This window comes from Macrotis lagotis, chromosome X (genome assembly GCF_037893015.1).
Source record: "Macrotis lagotis isolate mMagLag1 chromosome X, bilby.v1.9.chrom.fasta, whole genome shotgun sequence".
Taxonomy (NCBI): Eukaryota; Metazoa; Chordata; class Mammalia; order Peramelemorphia; family Peramelidae; genus Macrotis; species Macrotis lagotis.
In genome coordinates this window covers 385,594,251-385,611,315 of record NC_133666.1, presented here as the reverse complement: position 1 = coordinate 385,611,315, position 17,065 = coordinate 385,594,251, and the positions used below count along the sequence as shown (strand labels likewise).

Below are 17,065 nucleotides of genomic sequence, written 5' to 3'. Positions count from 1 at the left end.
ATCTTCTTCCTCCCTTCCCCATCTCAAGTTCCTTAGTGTAGGGCTGAGTTGTTTTGTTTTGTTTTGGGGTTTTTGGATGTTATAGCCCAGGTAACTAACATAATGTTATTTACCTAGCAGGCATTTATTGAATTTAAATCTCCCATCAGAAGTAAATAATTCTCTAGTTCTAAAAGAGACTATTTTAGGCAATAAGTGAACCACTGATTGATTTCAACAAACATTCCTCACAGCTTTGGAACATATGTATATAGATATGTATATAAATTTTATGAATTAAATCAGCAAAAAACTTAAAATGTAGTTCTGAACAATAATTTTATTGGGAAAATTCAATATAGCAAATAAACTAAATTGAATTTTTAACATTCAGATACAAAAATTTGTTGTTCCAAATTTGCATTTCCAGAGATTTTTATGGAGAAGAAAATCTGCCAAAGAATAAGAAAATTCCAGTGGGATTGTGACGGATGATGAATATGAATGGATGATCAGCAATAACCTTTTTTGGTTTTTCTGACATCAACTTGGCAAATGATGAAGTACCTGCAGTAGCAGCTGCTGCCTCAGTGCCCTCTTCATTTATTTCCACCAAAGACTTATGGACAATCTTAGAGATAAAGAGATCTTTATTTCCTGACATTCCAGACAAATCAGCCTTACCCCTGGTAAAGAGATCATCCAAACCCATTCGTGTTAACACTGAATTGAGGTTATAGGTATTTTCCATCCTGAATTTGGGTATGCATACACAAACATCAATGGTCTGCATATTTTTATGATCTGTCCATTCTGACAACTTTTCCATACTGAGCTGCTTTTCAATCTGAAATTAAAAAGATGGAGAGATGATAGAACCCTAACAGCTGAGTTGCTGAGATAGGTGAATTGACAAAATGATTATAATTATTATTTAAATAAATGTACAGATCAGAGAGGATGACTCATTCTTTCCCTTCAAATCCCATCACAAAACTGATTTCATTATCTGGCAGGTTGGGCTGGTGATGAGAGAACACAAATTAATTTCTTTTTACTAAAAGACAAAGTGAGGTAAATTTGGGCATGTGATCCATACACTCAACAAATATTCACTGAGCTCTTACCATGACTACATTTATGTTCTTGTGGTCAAAAATCTTATGTTTACAGGATCATATTATTTTTAGTTAGAAGACTCCTTAGGCTCATCCAATTCAAAGCCTCATTTTAAATAAAAGGAAATAGAATACCTGAAGTTAAAACTGACTTTCTTATTTTTATCAATTGCCTGCTTAGTAAGCAAATATATAGCTTACAAGTAGAAACCATTATTTTTATGAATTTTTTCTCTATTTTACCTTGTGGTCACCACAGCCCCTCCCAAAACAATGCTTAATAAATGATCTCTCATTGATTGATTGATTGATTGTTCAAGGAAACATAATAACAAGGAGCAAAGCTAAGAGTAAACCTAAATTTTGTGATGCTAATTCTATTAATCTACTAGGGCTCATGCCTATCTGTGGAAGAATAAACTTAAAGTAGTGTAAGAATCTTCTTCCTCTGCTTGACATTGAGTTCAATCAGGTGATGACCTGAACTTCGCCAGAGGAAAAAAATAGTCATCATCTCCCATTGATATCATCCTGTTTTGAAATTTTTTTCTCCTTTTTTTGTTTATCTATTTGAGATATTGTCTCTGTCTCTGTACTCTGTCTTTCTGTATGAAGCTCTATTAGCAAAAATTTCAAAATTAATAAATTGAACTGTTCTTTTCAAAACCATAAATCTAAAACAATTTTGAAGTATAACCTATAAACCCTTTGAAGGACAACAGCAACAATGACAATAAAGAACTTTTAGATTACTACTGTATACTTCCTAGAGAACAAGCATCTTTAATTGGGTAGTTCTAATAGCAATTTTAGAAGCATGATGAGTAAGAGTAAATTTGTTCAAAGGGCAACTAGGTGCTTATCTTCCGTCAGACAATGACCAGCTGGGTGATCCTGGACAAGTCATTTAATCTGATTTGTTTCTGCTTCTCCACTCCATTATGAGCTGGAGAAGAAAATGGCAAATCACTCCAGGATTTTTGCCCTCCAAATGGGATCATGAAGAATTGGGCACAATTGAACAACAAATATATATGCATGAAGTCTCATTGATTTTAGTTATGGCGTGAAATCTACTTTGTGCTCCCATAACCTGAAGTCTAGTGTTGTATGAAAAACCAATGTGTTTAAAGATAAACTAAAAAGTATCCGAAGTATCTAAGGTACCTCTTTCAGGCCAGTAGAATCATCTTCAATATCATCTGGCAGTAGAATGATCATGCTCAAATTATTGTCCGTGTAAGGGAGTTCTAATACTTGACATTTGAGAGCCTTGATGTAACCAAAGTGCAGCTTCTTCTTCTGACATATCATTTTCACTGATCTTTTCTCCCTCTAAACATATAGAAATATACAAAAAAAAGACAACCCAGCATAACATATGAATAATGCTTGCTTTTAAAAGCATGGCTACATATTGGTCTTTGCAAAAAGGCTATTTATTATATATTTATTATTCTCCTGTTCACCTTATTTAATCTAAATAGAGCATCAGTAGTAAGGGCTTCATCAAATTTCTCCTCCCAATTTACTCTGAAATAGACAGCATTCACCAGCACCAGAACATCCTCTTTGTCTATTTCACCTGAAGCCAATAGTTCTGGAATTTTACCTGAAAAGTAAATGAGGTGATAGATTAATTACTGTAAAAAGGCATAATTTAAACTCATCAAAATTGTAATGTAACTGAATTAAGTAATACTTGACTTCTAACATGTAAGAACCTATCCTCTACAGGCATATAGAAGACTACATTTAAAAAGCCATATCTAGAATGCTTAAAAAATAAATCAAGCAATGAGCTGTTCAACCAGGTATAATACATAAACCATAAAGGAAGTGGAATCTAATACAAATCCACAGCCAACAGGAGAAAATAGGCTTATAGCCAAGTGCCTATAGACTCTCATCCATTAATAAACCACATGACAGTATATATGGTAATCATTCATTTAAATAAAATAATTTCTTGACAGTTATTTTAAGTCACTATATATGAAATAAGTCAAATGAATGAAATAAAATATTGAGAACCTAAAGGTTTTTTATCTCATCTCCAAAAGGCAAATTTTTCCCTTATACAAGCACAATCTATGGTCATGGAATGGTAGTAATTCTAGTGAATTTTACTGAGATTTTTAGACACTAATTCTCATGGAAAAATCTGGGTATATTGAGTGCTCTAGGAAAGCACTATTACAAAACAATACAGAGATTGAAACAGTTAAAGAAGATCTCTAATGCTTGTATAAATGATTTACAAAAAAAGTTAACTTAAAATATTTTTATGTCATTTGAATTCACACTATCTAGAATGTTCTCAAAAACTTTATTCTTATAACTCCAACTCTTATATTTGTTTTAATCCTTAAACTTAGCCATTGAGAAGAAAAATATCATTCAGTCAATGTCATCAAATGATTTGATCTGACTGGTTGATTGGTTCTTGTCCTTCATTATTGAAAAAGATCAAAATGGTATCACTAAGAGACAAATTACAGCATGTCCAATTGTGGCTGATCAGAGCAATATGAGCTTGGAATGCTCTATCACAGTCAGGCACAGATAATCCATATTGACCCCTTGGGAGATTACTCAAAATTTACATATCTCAAGTTTCCTTTGAGCTGCTTTTAATCCTTCCTGGCTTATAGAACATAGGAACTGTGCCCATGTCTCCCAGGATGTATAATCAATGCTAAAATTCTTAAGAGAAACCATCAGGGTGCCCCTGCATTACTTCTTCTGAGCCCTTTGTGAGCACTTTCCCTGTGTGAGTTCTCTATAAAAGTCTTTGACAAGCATATATTTGGCATTTTAACAACCTGCAGTTGAACTCTCTTTAGCGATGTTTGAATACTTGGAAGTTTAGCTCAAGAAAAGATCTCTGTCTGGTATCTTCTGCCACTGATTTTTAGAATCTTCCTAAGACAATTTAAATAGGAAACACTTCAGTTTTCTAGAATAGCTAGAGTTAACTGTCTATGTTTTGCAGGCATATGGCAAAGTATATCTTCAATTTGGTAGTCATTCTAGTATCTCTTCTCGCCCATATTTCCTTTTGGAGTCTCCCAAATACTGAACTAGCTCTGGAAAAGTGGGTATCAACCTCAACATCAATTTGGACTTTTCTAGGAAGGACACTGCCAAGGTAAGTGACCTTATCAAGAGCATTCAAAATTTCTTCATTTGCTGTAATTGATGATTTCATATATGGACGGTATGGTGCTGACTGAGGGAGCACCTACGCTTCCTCAATGTTAATTGTTAAGCTAAAATGAACACAAGAAGCAGAGAATCAACGGGCACTTTGTTGCATCTCAGCTTCAAAGGCTGCATTGAGTGTACAATCATCTTCACCAACACTCCCTCAGTTTTGAGAACCTAATCAGTTATAATCTTTCATCTTTGATCCTAACATGTACTTTATAGGATCTGATTAGTACAGACTTAAAACTTAAAGGGACTTCACAGAATATTGAATCTTACTGTTTTATTTTGCAGATGAATAAAACAGAGGTTCAGAAAAACTAAGTGACCTGCCCAAGATCACAAAGGCATTGTCTTAGGCATGATTCCAACCCATGTCTCCTTGATTCCAAATCCATTTCCATTGATTGAAATTATTAAGGCAAATAGACTCGTTGCAGATTTTTGTAGACATGCAAATGAGTCCTCCTAAAGAGGCTGAGAAATAAATTTTGTCTTCTGTATAATAGGCACAAGTTGAGGAATAGAGATAGAAGGCTGAGGATGAGGAAAAAATAGTAAAATAGTAACAGAGAAGGAGGAATAATTGTATTTATGCCATAGAACTACATATATGTGTATGTGCGTGAGTGTATAAAAAGTATATAAAGATTTTGTTCAGTGCTCTACCTAGAGTACTCTTACCTTCTGTTTGTTCTTTGACCCACTGGTTAATCTCCTTTCTTGCATCCTCTGAAGCATGCTTAAAATCAACAGTGACCAATTCAACACCAGACAATCTCTGGATAGAATCCAAGAATTCCTACAAAATAGAAAGATTAAATCAAGGAATTTGAGTAGTTATAAAAAAAATCCTCCAAAGCAAGAAGTGACAGAGAATTTAGTCTCATAGGTCAATAATATGATGATATAGGTAACTCTGGAGCTACATACAATTCATAAAAAATACAGGAACCCTTCTTCAAAGACATCATCATAATGTTTTTCCAGTATAAATTATGAACAATATTTTCATTCAATTAATCTTCCCCAAGGAGCACTGAAGTGGCTTGGACAAAATATCTTAGTAGTTATTGTTCTAGTTTTTTAGCACCTGGTAATTTAACTACCATTTAAAAAAAACTCACTTCAATTGATAGCTATATATTGATCTGAAAAATATTGTTATTGTATAACATTTATCTGGAACTCTTCAAAGCAATTGTCACATTTATAAAAGTTTTAAAAATAAACTAATATTTCTAATTGAGCTCATTTAATTAAATAGTACTCCTGACTTTTTAAAATGCTATCATTTGTACAAATTTCATGATATTTCAGAACAAGGACCTTGTGAGTTATACATACACATTTATGCACACACATATTTGCATATAAATAGAAATCTGCATATATGAATACTGACCCAAAAGTGTTAATGAAATTTAAAACACTATAACATACTATAACTTCAAAAGTATAAAAGCCACAAACTTGACAATGAAATGAGAAAATTTCATTATTTAACAATGCAAAATATTTCTGCTTCTTCTTAAAATATAACATAACTACCAACTTACACTAAATATCAATCTAACTGATTTTTTAACTTTGTCCTCCCCACCCCACCTCCAAATCTTTCATTAGTTGATGCTACTTAACTGAAAAGAATTGCATTTGGAATCCTAGTCAAGAGATCATCCAAAGTGTAAGATTTTGATTCAAACACAAGTTTGTTTGACCCCAATGGAAAAAGAAAAATGGAGATAGATTATGTCACCAATATGGTCAAACAAGAAAACCACTTTTATTGATCTTGACTGATATGGGAGAGTAACATCTTGAAATTGTCAGATATTCTATGTATAATAATAAGGTACTGTCTGGTTCAAAGTAAATTTAAATAATTAAGTGTCAAATCACATATATATATATATATATATATATATATATATATATATATACAGACACCCATACATTATGCACAAACATATAATTATATATAGTTATAAATACATGCATACATACTTATATGTACATGCACAAAATGAGAGTAATGATTTGGGGAGATCTTTCTCTCCAATTTTTTAAACATTCTCTCTCTCTCTCTCTCTCTCTCTCTCTCTCTCTCTCTCTCCTTTGCATCCTCAATATCCCTAAATAGCATGCTTTGCACACAGTAGGTTGCCAATGCATTTTCCTTGGTTGGATGGTAACACTAATATATTTGTAGAATATTTTCAGTTTTCTAATGCATATCTTGTTTAGAAAATGCTGAAAGGAAATTAGAGCTTTTCTCTTCATATACTTCTCCCCAAATATACTTACTGAAAGGAAATTGTATGTTTTCTCTCCAAATAATTGGATAGCAGTTTTCTTCAAGAAAGAAATTTCAAGTTTGTTGATATCAGACTTGAAGTTCTGAAAACTTGAATCAACTTTATCAAAATTCAAGACCTGAATTGTTTAAGAGAAAAAAAGGAATTTTGTTAAAAAGGTTTTTTAATTAATAGGAAGATATTCCTGTTTCCACCAATTTAATTTACACTATTTTTGTCATTGATAATTTTTGAAATACTATTTTATCTATTTTTACTGGAAAAGAAGCTTAAATACAAGAAAAATTATAGTGAAAAATTAACCAATAGAGATACAAATATTTATATCACCACAGAATGTTTTTCAAATTTCCAAAAGTAATTGTACACTCACAAATGAGTGTAACATATTTAATAAACCTCTTTTCTGCCTTCTTTTCAGGATAACATTATTAAATAAATGAAACCAGAATTCTTTACTACTTTTATGCAAACAATTTTTACTCCTTCACACATTAAATAGCAGGCTTTATTATGACTCCATATAATAGTATATATATATGTATATGTATATGTATATGTATATGTATATGTATATATATATATATGTATATGTATATGTATATGTATATGTATATGTATATAAAGAGAGAGACTCCATATAGTAGATAGATAGATAGATAGATAGATAGATAGATAGATATAATATTATATACAGTTTTCTATACTGAGAACTTATACAGCTAATCAGGATTAAGTCATGTTCTACATATATATGTATTATATATATACAATATTGAATATAATTCTTCCTTTTAATACTCTGATATTATCAGAAATGAATTTCTTCTGATATCCACATATTAATATAATACTCTAAGGTTTAACATCCATGCAATTATTATTTCTTTCAAAAGACGCTAAATGGATTCATTTGTTATAAAATACAATCAACAATGAAAAGTACATGTTATTCCTAGACATGTGGACAAGGATGATTGCAATGAATGATTCACAGTATTTGAACTTTTTTTTAAAAGGCAAGGGAAACAGAAAAACCTAAGTCTCAAACTATATCTTTGCTAGTAGCATGTGGATAGAATTCTATCTATGTTTCTGTCTGTTTGTCTACCTACCTACCTATTTGGTTGTGTTTCCTTCTTCATCAAATAAGACCAAAATTATATCACTATGTTTGAGACAAATTACAGTGTGTCCAACTGTGGCTGATCAGAGTAATACGAGCTTGGGATGCTCTACCACAAGTTGGGTACAAATGGTCCATGTGAACACCTGGGCTATTTACTCTAAACTTATGTATGCCATGTTTCCTTTGAGTTGCTTCAATTCTGCTTTCCTCATAGAATGCAGCACCCTCTCTGATGAGGGCACACCACACTGGGCAGTCCTGTTCTAATGTCTCATGCTATACAATTAATTTTGAAATTCTCAAGAGAGACCTTCAGGTATCCTGGTATCACTTCTTTTGACCACCCTTGTGACCACTTGCCCTCTGTGAGTTCTCCAGAAAATGGTCTTTTTTGGAAAGTATACTTCTAGCATTCTAAAAATGTGGTCAGACCAATCTAGATGCACTTTCTGTAGTAATGTTGCAATGTTAGGTAGCTTAGCTCAAAAAAAGACCTCAGTTTCTGGTATCTTCTCCTATAGGTGATCTTCAGAATCTCCCTAAGACAAGTTAAATGGAAGTGATTCAGTTTCCTGACATGGTGATGGTTTATTGTTCAGGTTTCTTAGGCATATAGCAATGAAGTCAACACAATGATTCTGTAGACCTTCAATTGGAAGTTAATCTAACCATACTTTCTTTTTAGAGTCTCCCAAATATTGAGTTAGTTCTGTCAATGTGTGTGTCAGCCTCATTGTCAATGTATACCTCCCTGGAAAGGACACTGCCAAGTGGACGTGTCCACAGTATTCAAAATTTCTTCATTGCTGTAATCAATGGTTCCACATATGGATGGTGTGGTACTGACTGATGGAGCACCTGTGTTTTCTTGGTGTTGTTAGACCAAAATTAGCACAAACAGCAGTGAATTGATCTATACTTTGTTGTATCTCAGCTTCAGAGGCTGCATTGAGTACACAATCATCTGCACATAAGAAGATCATGCACCAACCCTCTCTCTACCTTGGTCTTGGCTTGTAGTCTTTCCAAGTGGAAAAAATTTGCCATCAGATCTTGAAGCCATGTGAAGGCATTTGATAACATGACTGATAACATGAATGAAAACATTATACTTAAATGCATGGGAGCAAGAACATAACCTTGTTTCACTACATTGATGACTGAGAAATCTTGAGAGCATCATCCATTTTCTAGAAACTAGGAGAGCATGCTGTCATGAAATTGACATGCAATACTGATGAACTTCTCCAGGGAACCAAGTTTTTACATAATTTTCCATAAATCCAACTGGTGATGTCAAAAGTCTTGGTCAGATCAACAAATCTTGCCTACAGATCTGGGTTCTCCCTGACATTTTTCCTGGAGTTGTTGGGCAGCAAACATCGATAGATTGTTTCTGAAGACACAGTGGCTCTCAGGGAGGTAACCATTTCCCAGGAGAAGGATCAGCCTATTTAGAACTCTGGCAAGAATCTTACCAGCAGTGATTAAAAAAGAAACACCCCAGTGATTGTCCCAGGACAAGCTATTCCCTTGACCTTCATAGAGATGGATGTTGGAGGCATCCATGAATTCTTGGAGGATAACCTCTTCATGCCATATAATCTGGAAAATTTCAGTCAACTTTTTTTTGCTTTGTTTTTTAGGTTTTTTGCAAGACAAATGGGGTTACGTGGCTTGCCCAAGGCCACACAGCTGGGTAATTATTAAGTTTCTGAGACTGGATTTGAACCCAGGTACTCCTGACTCTAGGGCCAGTGCTTTATCCACTGTGCCACCTAGCTGCCCCTTCAGTCAACTTTTGGATGAGCAATGGACCCCCAACGCGCGCACACACACACACACACACACACACACACCTTATAGATATCAGCTAGAATAGAATCAGCATCAGGTGCTATGCCACTTGAAAGCATTCTAATGATATTCAAAACCTCTTCTTCTGTTGGAACTTCAGCTAGATTTACCTCAAGTTGAAGTCAATCTATCTGTCTGTATGTCTATCTATCTGTAGTTCTGGATGTGATACGACTTGAGGTGGGAACACCTATAAGGAAAACTTCTCAAATTTTAATATATCTTTAACTTAGAATAAGAGATGTAATGACTTTTGCAACTACACAGCCAGTTTATGTGAAGTAGAACCTGAATAGGTCTTCTTGACTCTAAGGACAGCCTTTCAGCTGCTGTGCCAAACTCTTAAAAATATAAAATATTAAATTATAAGGTAACATAGCTTCATAAAAATTAATTTATCTAAAATTCTTTATAACATGGGAGGAGAAAATTATTCAGTGAGGGCAATGATAGTAAGTGATAAGGCAGTGATAGTAAGGGCAGGTTGGTTTTACATATGTAAGTAAAATCTTTGGTTCATAAATTTTTTCCCCAAGCTGAGCTAATAGATCTGTTTGGGCTACTTAAATGAACAAAGAAAAAACTGAAATTAAGATCATGAATTGTTCCCTTCCCAGAAAGTTAATGGCTTCATCTTTTTTTTTTCTATTTAAGTAATCTATTGTCCTTCCTAAATCTTGATAAAGAGGGAGCTCACCTGTGGTATTTTTCTGATAATGATTTTTGTTAATGGAATAGTGTGATATATTATAAACAAGATTCTTCTGGTTTGGTGGTAATGATATGGGAGTATTACTAATACGGGAGTATTAGTGGCAATAGAAGTAGTAGTAATAAATACAAATTTAAGTGGTGTTTTAGAGTTACAAAGAATTTTATTTATTGTAACCACAGAACAATGCTGGGTCAGGTAATGTAAATATTAATATACCATTTTTAATGTAAGGAAAAGAACCTCACAGTGATTAGATGAGTTTCTCAAGGTCTTGTAGCTAACAAGGACTTCTGAGTCCAAGTCCAGTGATCTTTCCACTGGAAATGTGTTGTCACTGACAGATTTGAGAATATAACCGGGAGAAATCTCATGAAGTCACTAGCTTATTTCCAGTGACTACGGGAAGATTTATACCCAATTCATCCCAGAAAGATAGCTGGCTACCATTGTAAAGAAAATTCTCAGGGAAAGTAAGTTTTCATTATCTCCCTTTTGGTAGAGTGTTTCCATTTCTTATAATTGGTTGGTTGTCCTTCGTTCTGGAAGAGGACTAAAATAACATCACTATATAGAAGTCAAGGTACAGAGTGTCTGACAGTGACTGATCAGACTGACATGATCTAGCACAAATAGAACATAGTATCATTTCTTATAGTAGTGGTGACCTGAAAGTTCTTTCTATTGTCTAATCTAAACCCTAAAAATTTGTTCATTTGTGTCTATGTGTATGGGTACATGTGTCCCTGACAAGTCCTACTGCATAATATGTATAGTATAACAGAGGATGTTAGATTGTCATATCACCACATGCAAAACAGCAGCAAAAGCTCAACCCATGTCAATACATTTTTGCTAGTAGGAAAAGGTAGTCAAATATAAATTAACCCTTTCTTTAGAGGGGGTTGTCTTTTAAGAATTTGGTTTCAAAGTTAAGTTACATACATACAATTACATACATAATTAACTTTTAACAATTCACTAAAAACTCAAAAACAAGTATTAAGATAGTTTAGAAAGCAGGGTACTCTGCTTTCAAATTAATAGGAAAGATTTTTTTTCTGACCTTTGAAATCTTTGCTTCAGTTTCACCATTGGCTCCCATAAATATCATAGTCAGAGATGCTGAAATGCTAAATGGAGAATATATGATGTTTTCTTCTAGATGGGTTTCAGCCAAAGTCTTGTAGAGATTAACAGCAAAATAATTATTTGACGCATTCAGTTGTTTCATGGTTTAAGACTACAAAAAAAGAAACAGTGACATAGTAACATATCTCAGAGTGATAACAACAACCTGATGTTAGCATTTTTCCTAATCTACAGTCTGTTTTGATTAGATTGTAGAACTCCAAAATCACACCTGAAGAGATAAAGGGAATCAAATCCTTTAAGACTTCTCAGCCACCTTGCTAATATATAAAATGTGGTCTCTTAGAGAAAATCTAGGAAGACTAATCCCATATAGTAGTAGTAACCCCATGCTGGAGGAGGAGGAGGAAGGGGAGGAAGAGGAATAGAGAATGAGGGGAAAAAGTTATTATTAGTAGTATTTTACATAGAACTTTTATTTCTATATTTAGCTATATTTACATTTTTAACGATATGATCTCACTTGATCCTGGGAGGTAAATCCTAAGATTACCTCCTTTTTTACAATGAGGAAATTGAGGCAAATAAGGATTACATGACTGGCACAAGATCACACCATATGTTTCTGAGGACTCAACTGAATTCATGTCTCCCAGTATCACAAAGTCAGTATATTTCAGAGGCAAAACAGAATCAAGATATCAACAAATATGGAACTTCCCCAGTGCCTTCCTCCGAACTCACAATTCTTCCTTCCTGCTGATTCACTGCCTCCACAGTCCTACTACTATAATTTTTGTGAAATAGAGTGCATGGGGTGTATATACTGGAAAGCTCTTTCCTGAACTCTTGGAGCCAACCCAGAAATAGAATCCTTGAGTGATATTCCCTCCTTTGCCAAGCCAAGTCTACCAAACCAAATTGGATATCTGGGCTGGAGATAGTCTAAAAGCTCCATTAGTGAGGAGGAGTCCCAAGGGTGAAGCACTGAAAATTTTTGCCCACACACACTCCCCTTTTTTAGGCATTGATGAAGGCCCAGGAGGCATGCTCTTACCTAGTCAGAGGCCAGATGTAGAAAACTTGACAAGACAGTCACCTTTCCTTCAGTGACACAAGATCTGTTCTCAGACTATATAAGCCCAGCTAGTGTCTGGAAGGCTTGACAGGATGGCATGGATCCAAGAATTCTTGTACCTGGGGGTGGAAGTCACCTGAGTGGAGAAGTCAGCTGTGTTTTCCTAAAATGGGCATGATGAAAATCTGTAGGGTACAATGATTCTAACAGTGGGGTGAGGAAGAAAGCATTTATTTGTGTTTGTTTTAATAAATCTGCCCTTATTAAATGATCCAGTCTTGACTAATCCCTTACACAGGTGTGCTCTCTCATCATCTCTGACATTCTGACACTTAGATGGAACACATGAACATTCTTTCTCTGGGAACAGTTACATTTTGTTTCTTTATTTTATATCCATAAGCTCCAAAAATGTTCATTATTTTTGGGGGAAAAGACTCAATTTTGTGGAATATAACATTCTTGAAGTGAAAAAAATCAAGAATTAGTTATTGCTTATATATATATAATCAGTCAATCAATCAATCCACAAGCATTTATTCAGTACCTTGTGCCAGATAGTATAGTAAATGCTGGAGATACAAAAATAAAAATGAAATAGTCCCTCCTCTCCTAGTGCTTAGAATCTAGTAACTAAATATTAAGAGTTTTTTGCAACAATGTGGAAACTCATCCAACTGAACAGAAAAAAGAAACTATATATATATATATATATATATATATATATATATATATACTCTTGATGCATGAGAATTATAGGAATACAGGTATTCCTATAATTCTCATGCATCAAGAGTATACTGCCAAATATTTTATATATTCTGTGTCTATTTTTAATTGACTTTCCTTTTCTTAGTTCATTTATTGGTTAATTTATTGTTAATATTTAGAAAAGATATAATTTAGGTGGGGTTTATTTCCTGCTGTTTTGCTGATGTCATTGATTCAGTTAATTTTTAATTGACTTGAGGGTTGTCATATTTTATCCACAAAATTTGATTTTTCTCTTTTTTCTGACAAGTTTTCTCTTTGGTATGCTTTTTCCATCAAATTTTTCTTATTTTGTTATTGTAGATGAAATTTCTAATATAGTATCAAATAACAGTTCTCACACTCTTTAAACTTTTCTTGTTGAAGATGTCTTGCTTTTTTTCCTATGACATTGAATAATGGCTCTTGTTTTTAGGCAGATATTAATCAGAAAAAATATTATTTTGAGGCAGCTAGGTTGCACAGTGTATAGAGCTCTGGCCCTAGAGTCAGGAGGATCTGAGTTCAAATTCTGTCTCAGATACTTGATAATTACCTAGCTGTGTGATCTTGAGCAAGTCATTTCACCCCATTGCCTTAAATAATTTTTTAAAAAGAAAAAGATTATTTGGAACTCATTATTTTCCCTTACAAACCTTCCCCTCCTCCTAATTTGCTTATTATTGTTGAAGATATCACTATCTTCCCAGACACCCAGATTAACAAGCTAGGTGCTATCCTCAATTCCTCATTCTTCCCTGACCTTAGTATCTCATGTGTTGCAAAGGCCTGTCTCACAAGTTCCATTCTCTCCTCTGTACTATTACAATAACCTAGTGTTTGATCTTCCAGTCACATGTCAATAGTCAAAATAATCTTGCTCAAGTACAGGTTTTGTCTCCCACCTCTACTCCCAAACAATAGTAGCTCCTTATTTCCTCTTGGGTCAAAGATACACTTATGTATAACAATGAAAATATTTAAAATCTGCCCTCACCCACCTTTCCAGGCTTTTAAAACCTTATGTCCCCCTCCATATTCAGGGATCTCACCAGCATGACCTCCTTGTAGTTCACTAAATTACTCCCAATTTCAGCCATTTTCACTGTCTAGCATTCTTGGAGTGCTCTCAATCATCCTCTCTATCTTCTTGTTTCCCTGGATTCTCCAACTTCTTTAAAGTCAAAATTAAAATTCCATCTTCTATAGGAAGCATTGACTGATCCTATTAATTCTGGTACCCTTTCTTTTTTAATTATTTTCAATTGTGCCTTTATACATAGCATGGTTGCATTTTGTTCCACCCCACCCCCCCGCCCAAGCCTATGAGATCCTTCAGTCAGAACTGACTTTTATCTCTCTCTTTGTATCCCCACCACTTATTATAGTGATTATTATTGTTGTTCATCCTTCATTTTCCAAGAGGACCATTGTCTCCATGGATGATGTGAGCACACTGCATTTGAGTGAGTCAGTTTTACAAAACCATGAAGTCCAGTGGCAAGAAAAAAACTCAAGACAATTGGAACTGGTCAGGGATACAGTGCATGATTTTGAAATCTTCCCTGTCTGAACAAGCTTTAAGCATCTCGCTGTTCCAATTATCATGAAGGTGGCTGAAGTAGGTACTAATCTTCTAATTAATGTTTATTGTCTGACTTATTGACATAATTCACTATATTGAACATAGGTGCATTTTTCCCATGCCTTTTAGATTTTTTTAATAGAAATGGTGACTGTATAATATCAAAAGGTTTTTTTTCTGCCTACATTAATATTATCAATTGACTTTTATTGTTTGTGTTATTAAAACAATATGGTTAGGGACAGCTAGGTGGCACAGTGGATAGAGCACTGGCCCTGGAGTCAGGAGTACCTAAGTTCAAATCCAGCCCCAGACACTTAATAATTACCTAGCTGTGGGGCCTTGGGGAAGCTACTTAACCCCATTGCCTTGCAAAAAAAAAAAAAAACCCTTACAAAACAATATGGTTACAATTTAATCAATATTGAGCTACTTTTTGTCCCTGGTGTAAAACTAAACTGGTTTTGGCAAAAGTTTTTCTTAATCTACTGTGACAATCACTTTTAAAATAGTTTATTAGTCTTCATTAAGGATTTTGATCCATAGAATTTTTTCCCCCTTCTTTATCTTTCCTAGCTGTAAACAATTTGGATTTTGGGAGGAGTTTGGTAGGATCCCTTCTTTTCATATTTTTGGATAATAAACAGTTTTTGAAATAAATTGTTCTTTGAATATTTGATAAAATTCACATAAATTCAACATGATAGTTTTTCTCCAATTTTTTTTGCAGATTGCCATTTAAATTCTATTTTTTATTTTTAGCTGAATTGTGTGTATTCATACATTTTATCATTTCTTTTGCTATTAGTTATATTGATATATAATTGAGCAAAATATTTTCTAATAGTTCTTTCCTTTTTTCTTTATTTGATGTGAATTTTCATTTTTTTATATTGGAACTTTCATCTTTCTTCTGTCTGTTTATCTGTTTCTCTCAGCACAAATTTTAAAATTGGACTGTTTTATAAAATTTATATATCTTATTAATCCCAAAGTTCTAATTTAGAAATACAAAGTTTTATTCCATTGTTTTTAGTTTTGTTACTCTTCAGAATTTCTATTTTGTTATTTAGCTAGCTTTGTCTCTGATATTATTCTTTTAGAATTTAAGAATAGTATTCTTTTAGGTTGTTGGTTTTTTGGGGAGGGAGGGAGGGGGAAGTTGTTCATGTCCAGTTCATTGTTCTGTTAATTCTTTTGTTGATAAAAGAGTTAGGATTAGAAAAATTTCTCCAAAGTTCCATTTTTGTTGCATTCCAAAATTTAACAAGCTGTCTTGATGTGTTCTTGATAAAACTAATCATTCTATTAATTCTTCTTTGACTTACAAATTATATAGGATTAAATTTTGTGTCTATTTAAGTTAAAGTTCTTTCTTCAAATTACACTTATGGATTATATTTTTATTGAATAATGTCAGTAAAAAATGAGTTCAACATTTCTACTTGTCTGCACTTGTTAAGAGTTTTTAATGCCCTTGAACATGGTGAAATTTTGTGGGTCATAATAATTTAGCTATTGCCAAGGATTTAGCATAATTATTTCATGTTACTATATAATAATAGAAAAGCAGCTTTGTGAAATTGATAGAGAGCAAAAGTCTTGGTGTCAGGAAGATCTAGGTACAATTGTTGCCCTTGTCAAATAATAGATGTGTGTTCCTGAAAAAGTAACTTATTGTAACTCTCTCAAACTCTCAATTGCTGATTAACCTTGAAAAGAGTTCATTTCTGTGAAACTACTCTACTGTTATGGCATTATACATATAAGTCAACAAAAGTATATAGAAACTTTAAATGAGACAAAAAGTCATCTGCTTCTTGATATTTAGTCATAAGGTTGAATTTGAAAATAACATTGCCTAAAGGGTGAAATTCTCACTCCAGGGGAATGAAACTACTTTTGGAAATGTTTTATGGAATCTATGGTTAGCATGTTGTATTTCAGTGGATGCGGTAGCAATCTACAGGATCATTTCTTCATAAACAGTGTTTAAGTTCAATGCTCATGTAAGAGCATCTATACAAAAATGTGGTCTAGAAGGAATTCATGCTAAAAATAAGTGTGAACTGCAGGATCAACTTATAATTGGAAGGAGATGGGAGCACAATTGTAGTCTGACTATTCAAAACATGTAGTAATCAAAGGTTCTTAGGTTGACTAGATAATTAAATACTACTTGAAGAGGTTAAAGTAATTAATTAATTACCAGACGTTCTACACCTTTAATACCATTC

At 33.5% G+C, this 17,065-nt stretch overlaps 1 protein-coding gene across 1 annotated transcript; it reads right to left on the bottom strand.

Moving 5' to 3' along the window:
• Nucleotides 1-413: 413 nt before the first annotated feature.
• Nucleotides 414-11,557, bottom strand: LOC141498422 (leukocyte elastase inhibitor-like). Its single transcript, XM_074201580.1, has 6 exons — nucleotides 11,390-11,557; nucleotides 6,615-6,743; nucleotides 4,992-5,109; nucleotides 2,567-2,709; nucleotides 2,265-2,432; nucleotides 414-826 (listed from the first exon to the last, which is right to left on the bottom strand). Exons 1-6 carry the CDS (start codon nucleotides 11,555-11,557, stop codon nucleotides 416-418), a joined length of 1,137 nt encoding a protein of 378 aa, XP_074057681.1. The 3' UTR covers nucleotides 414-415.
• Between the last annotated feature and the right edge of the window lie 5,508 nt (nucleotides 11,558-17,065).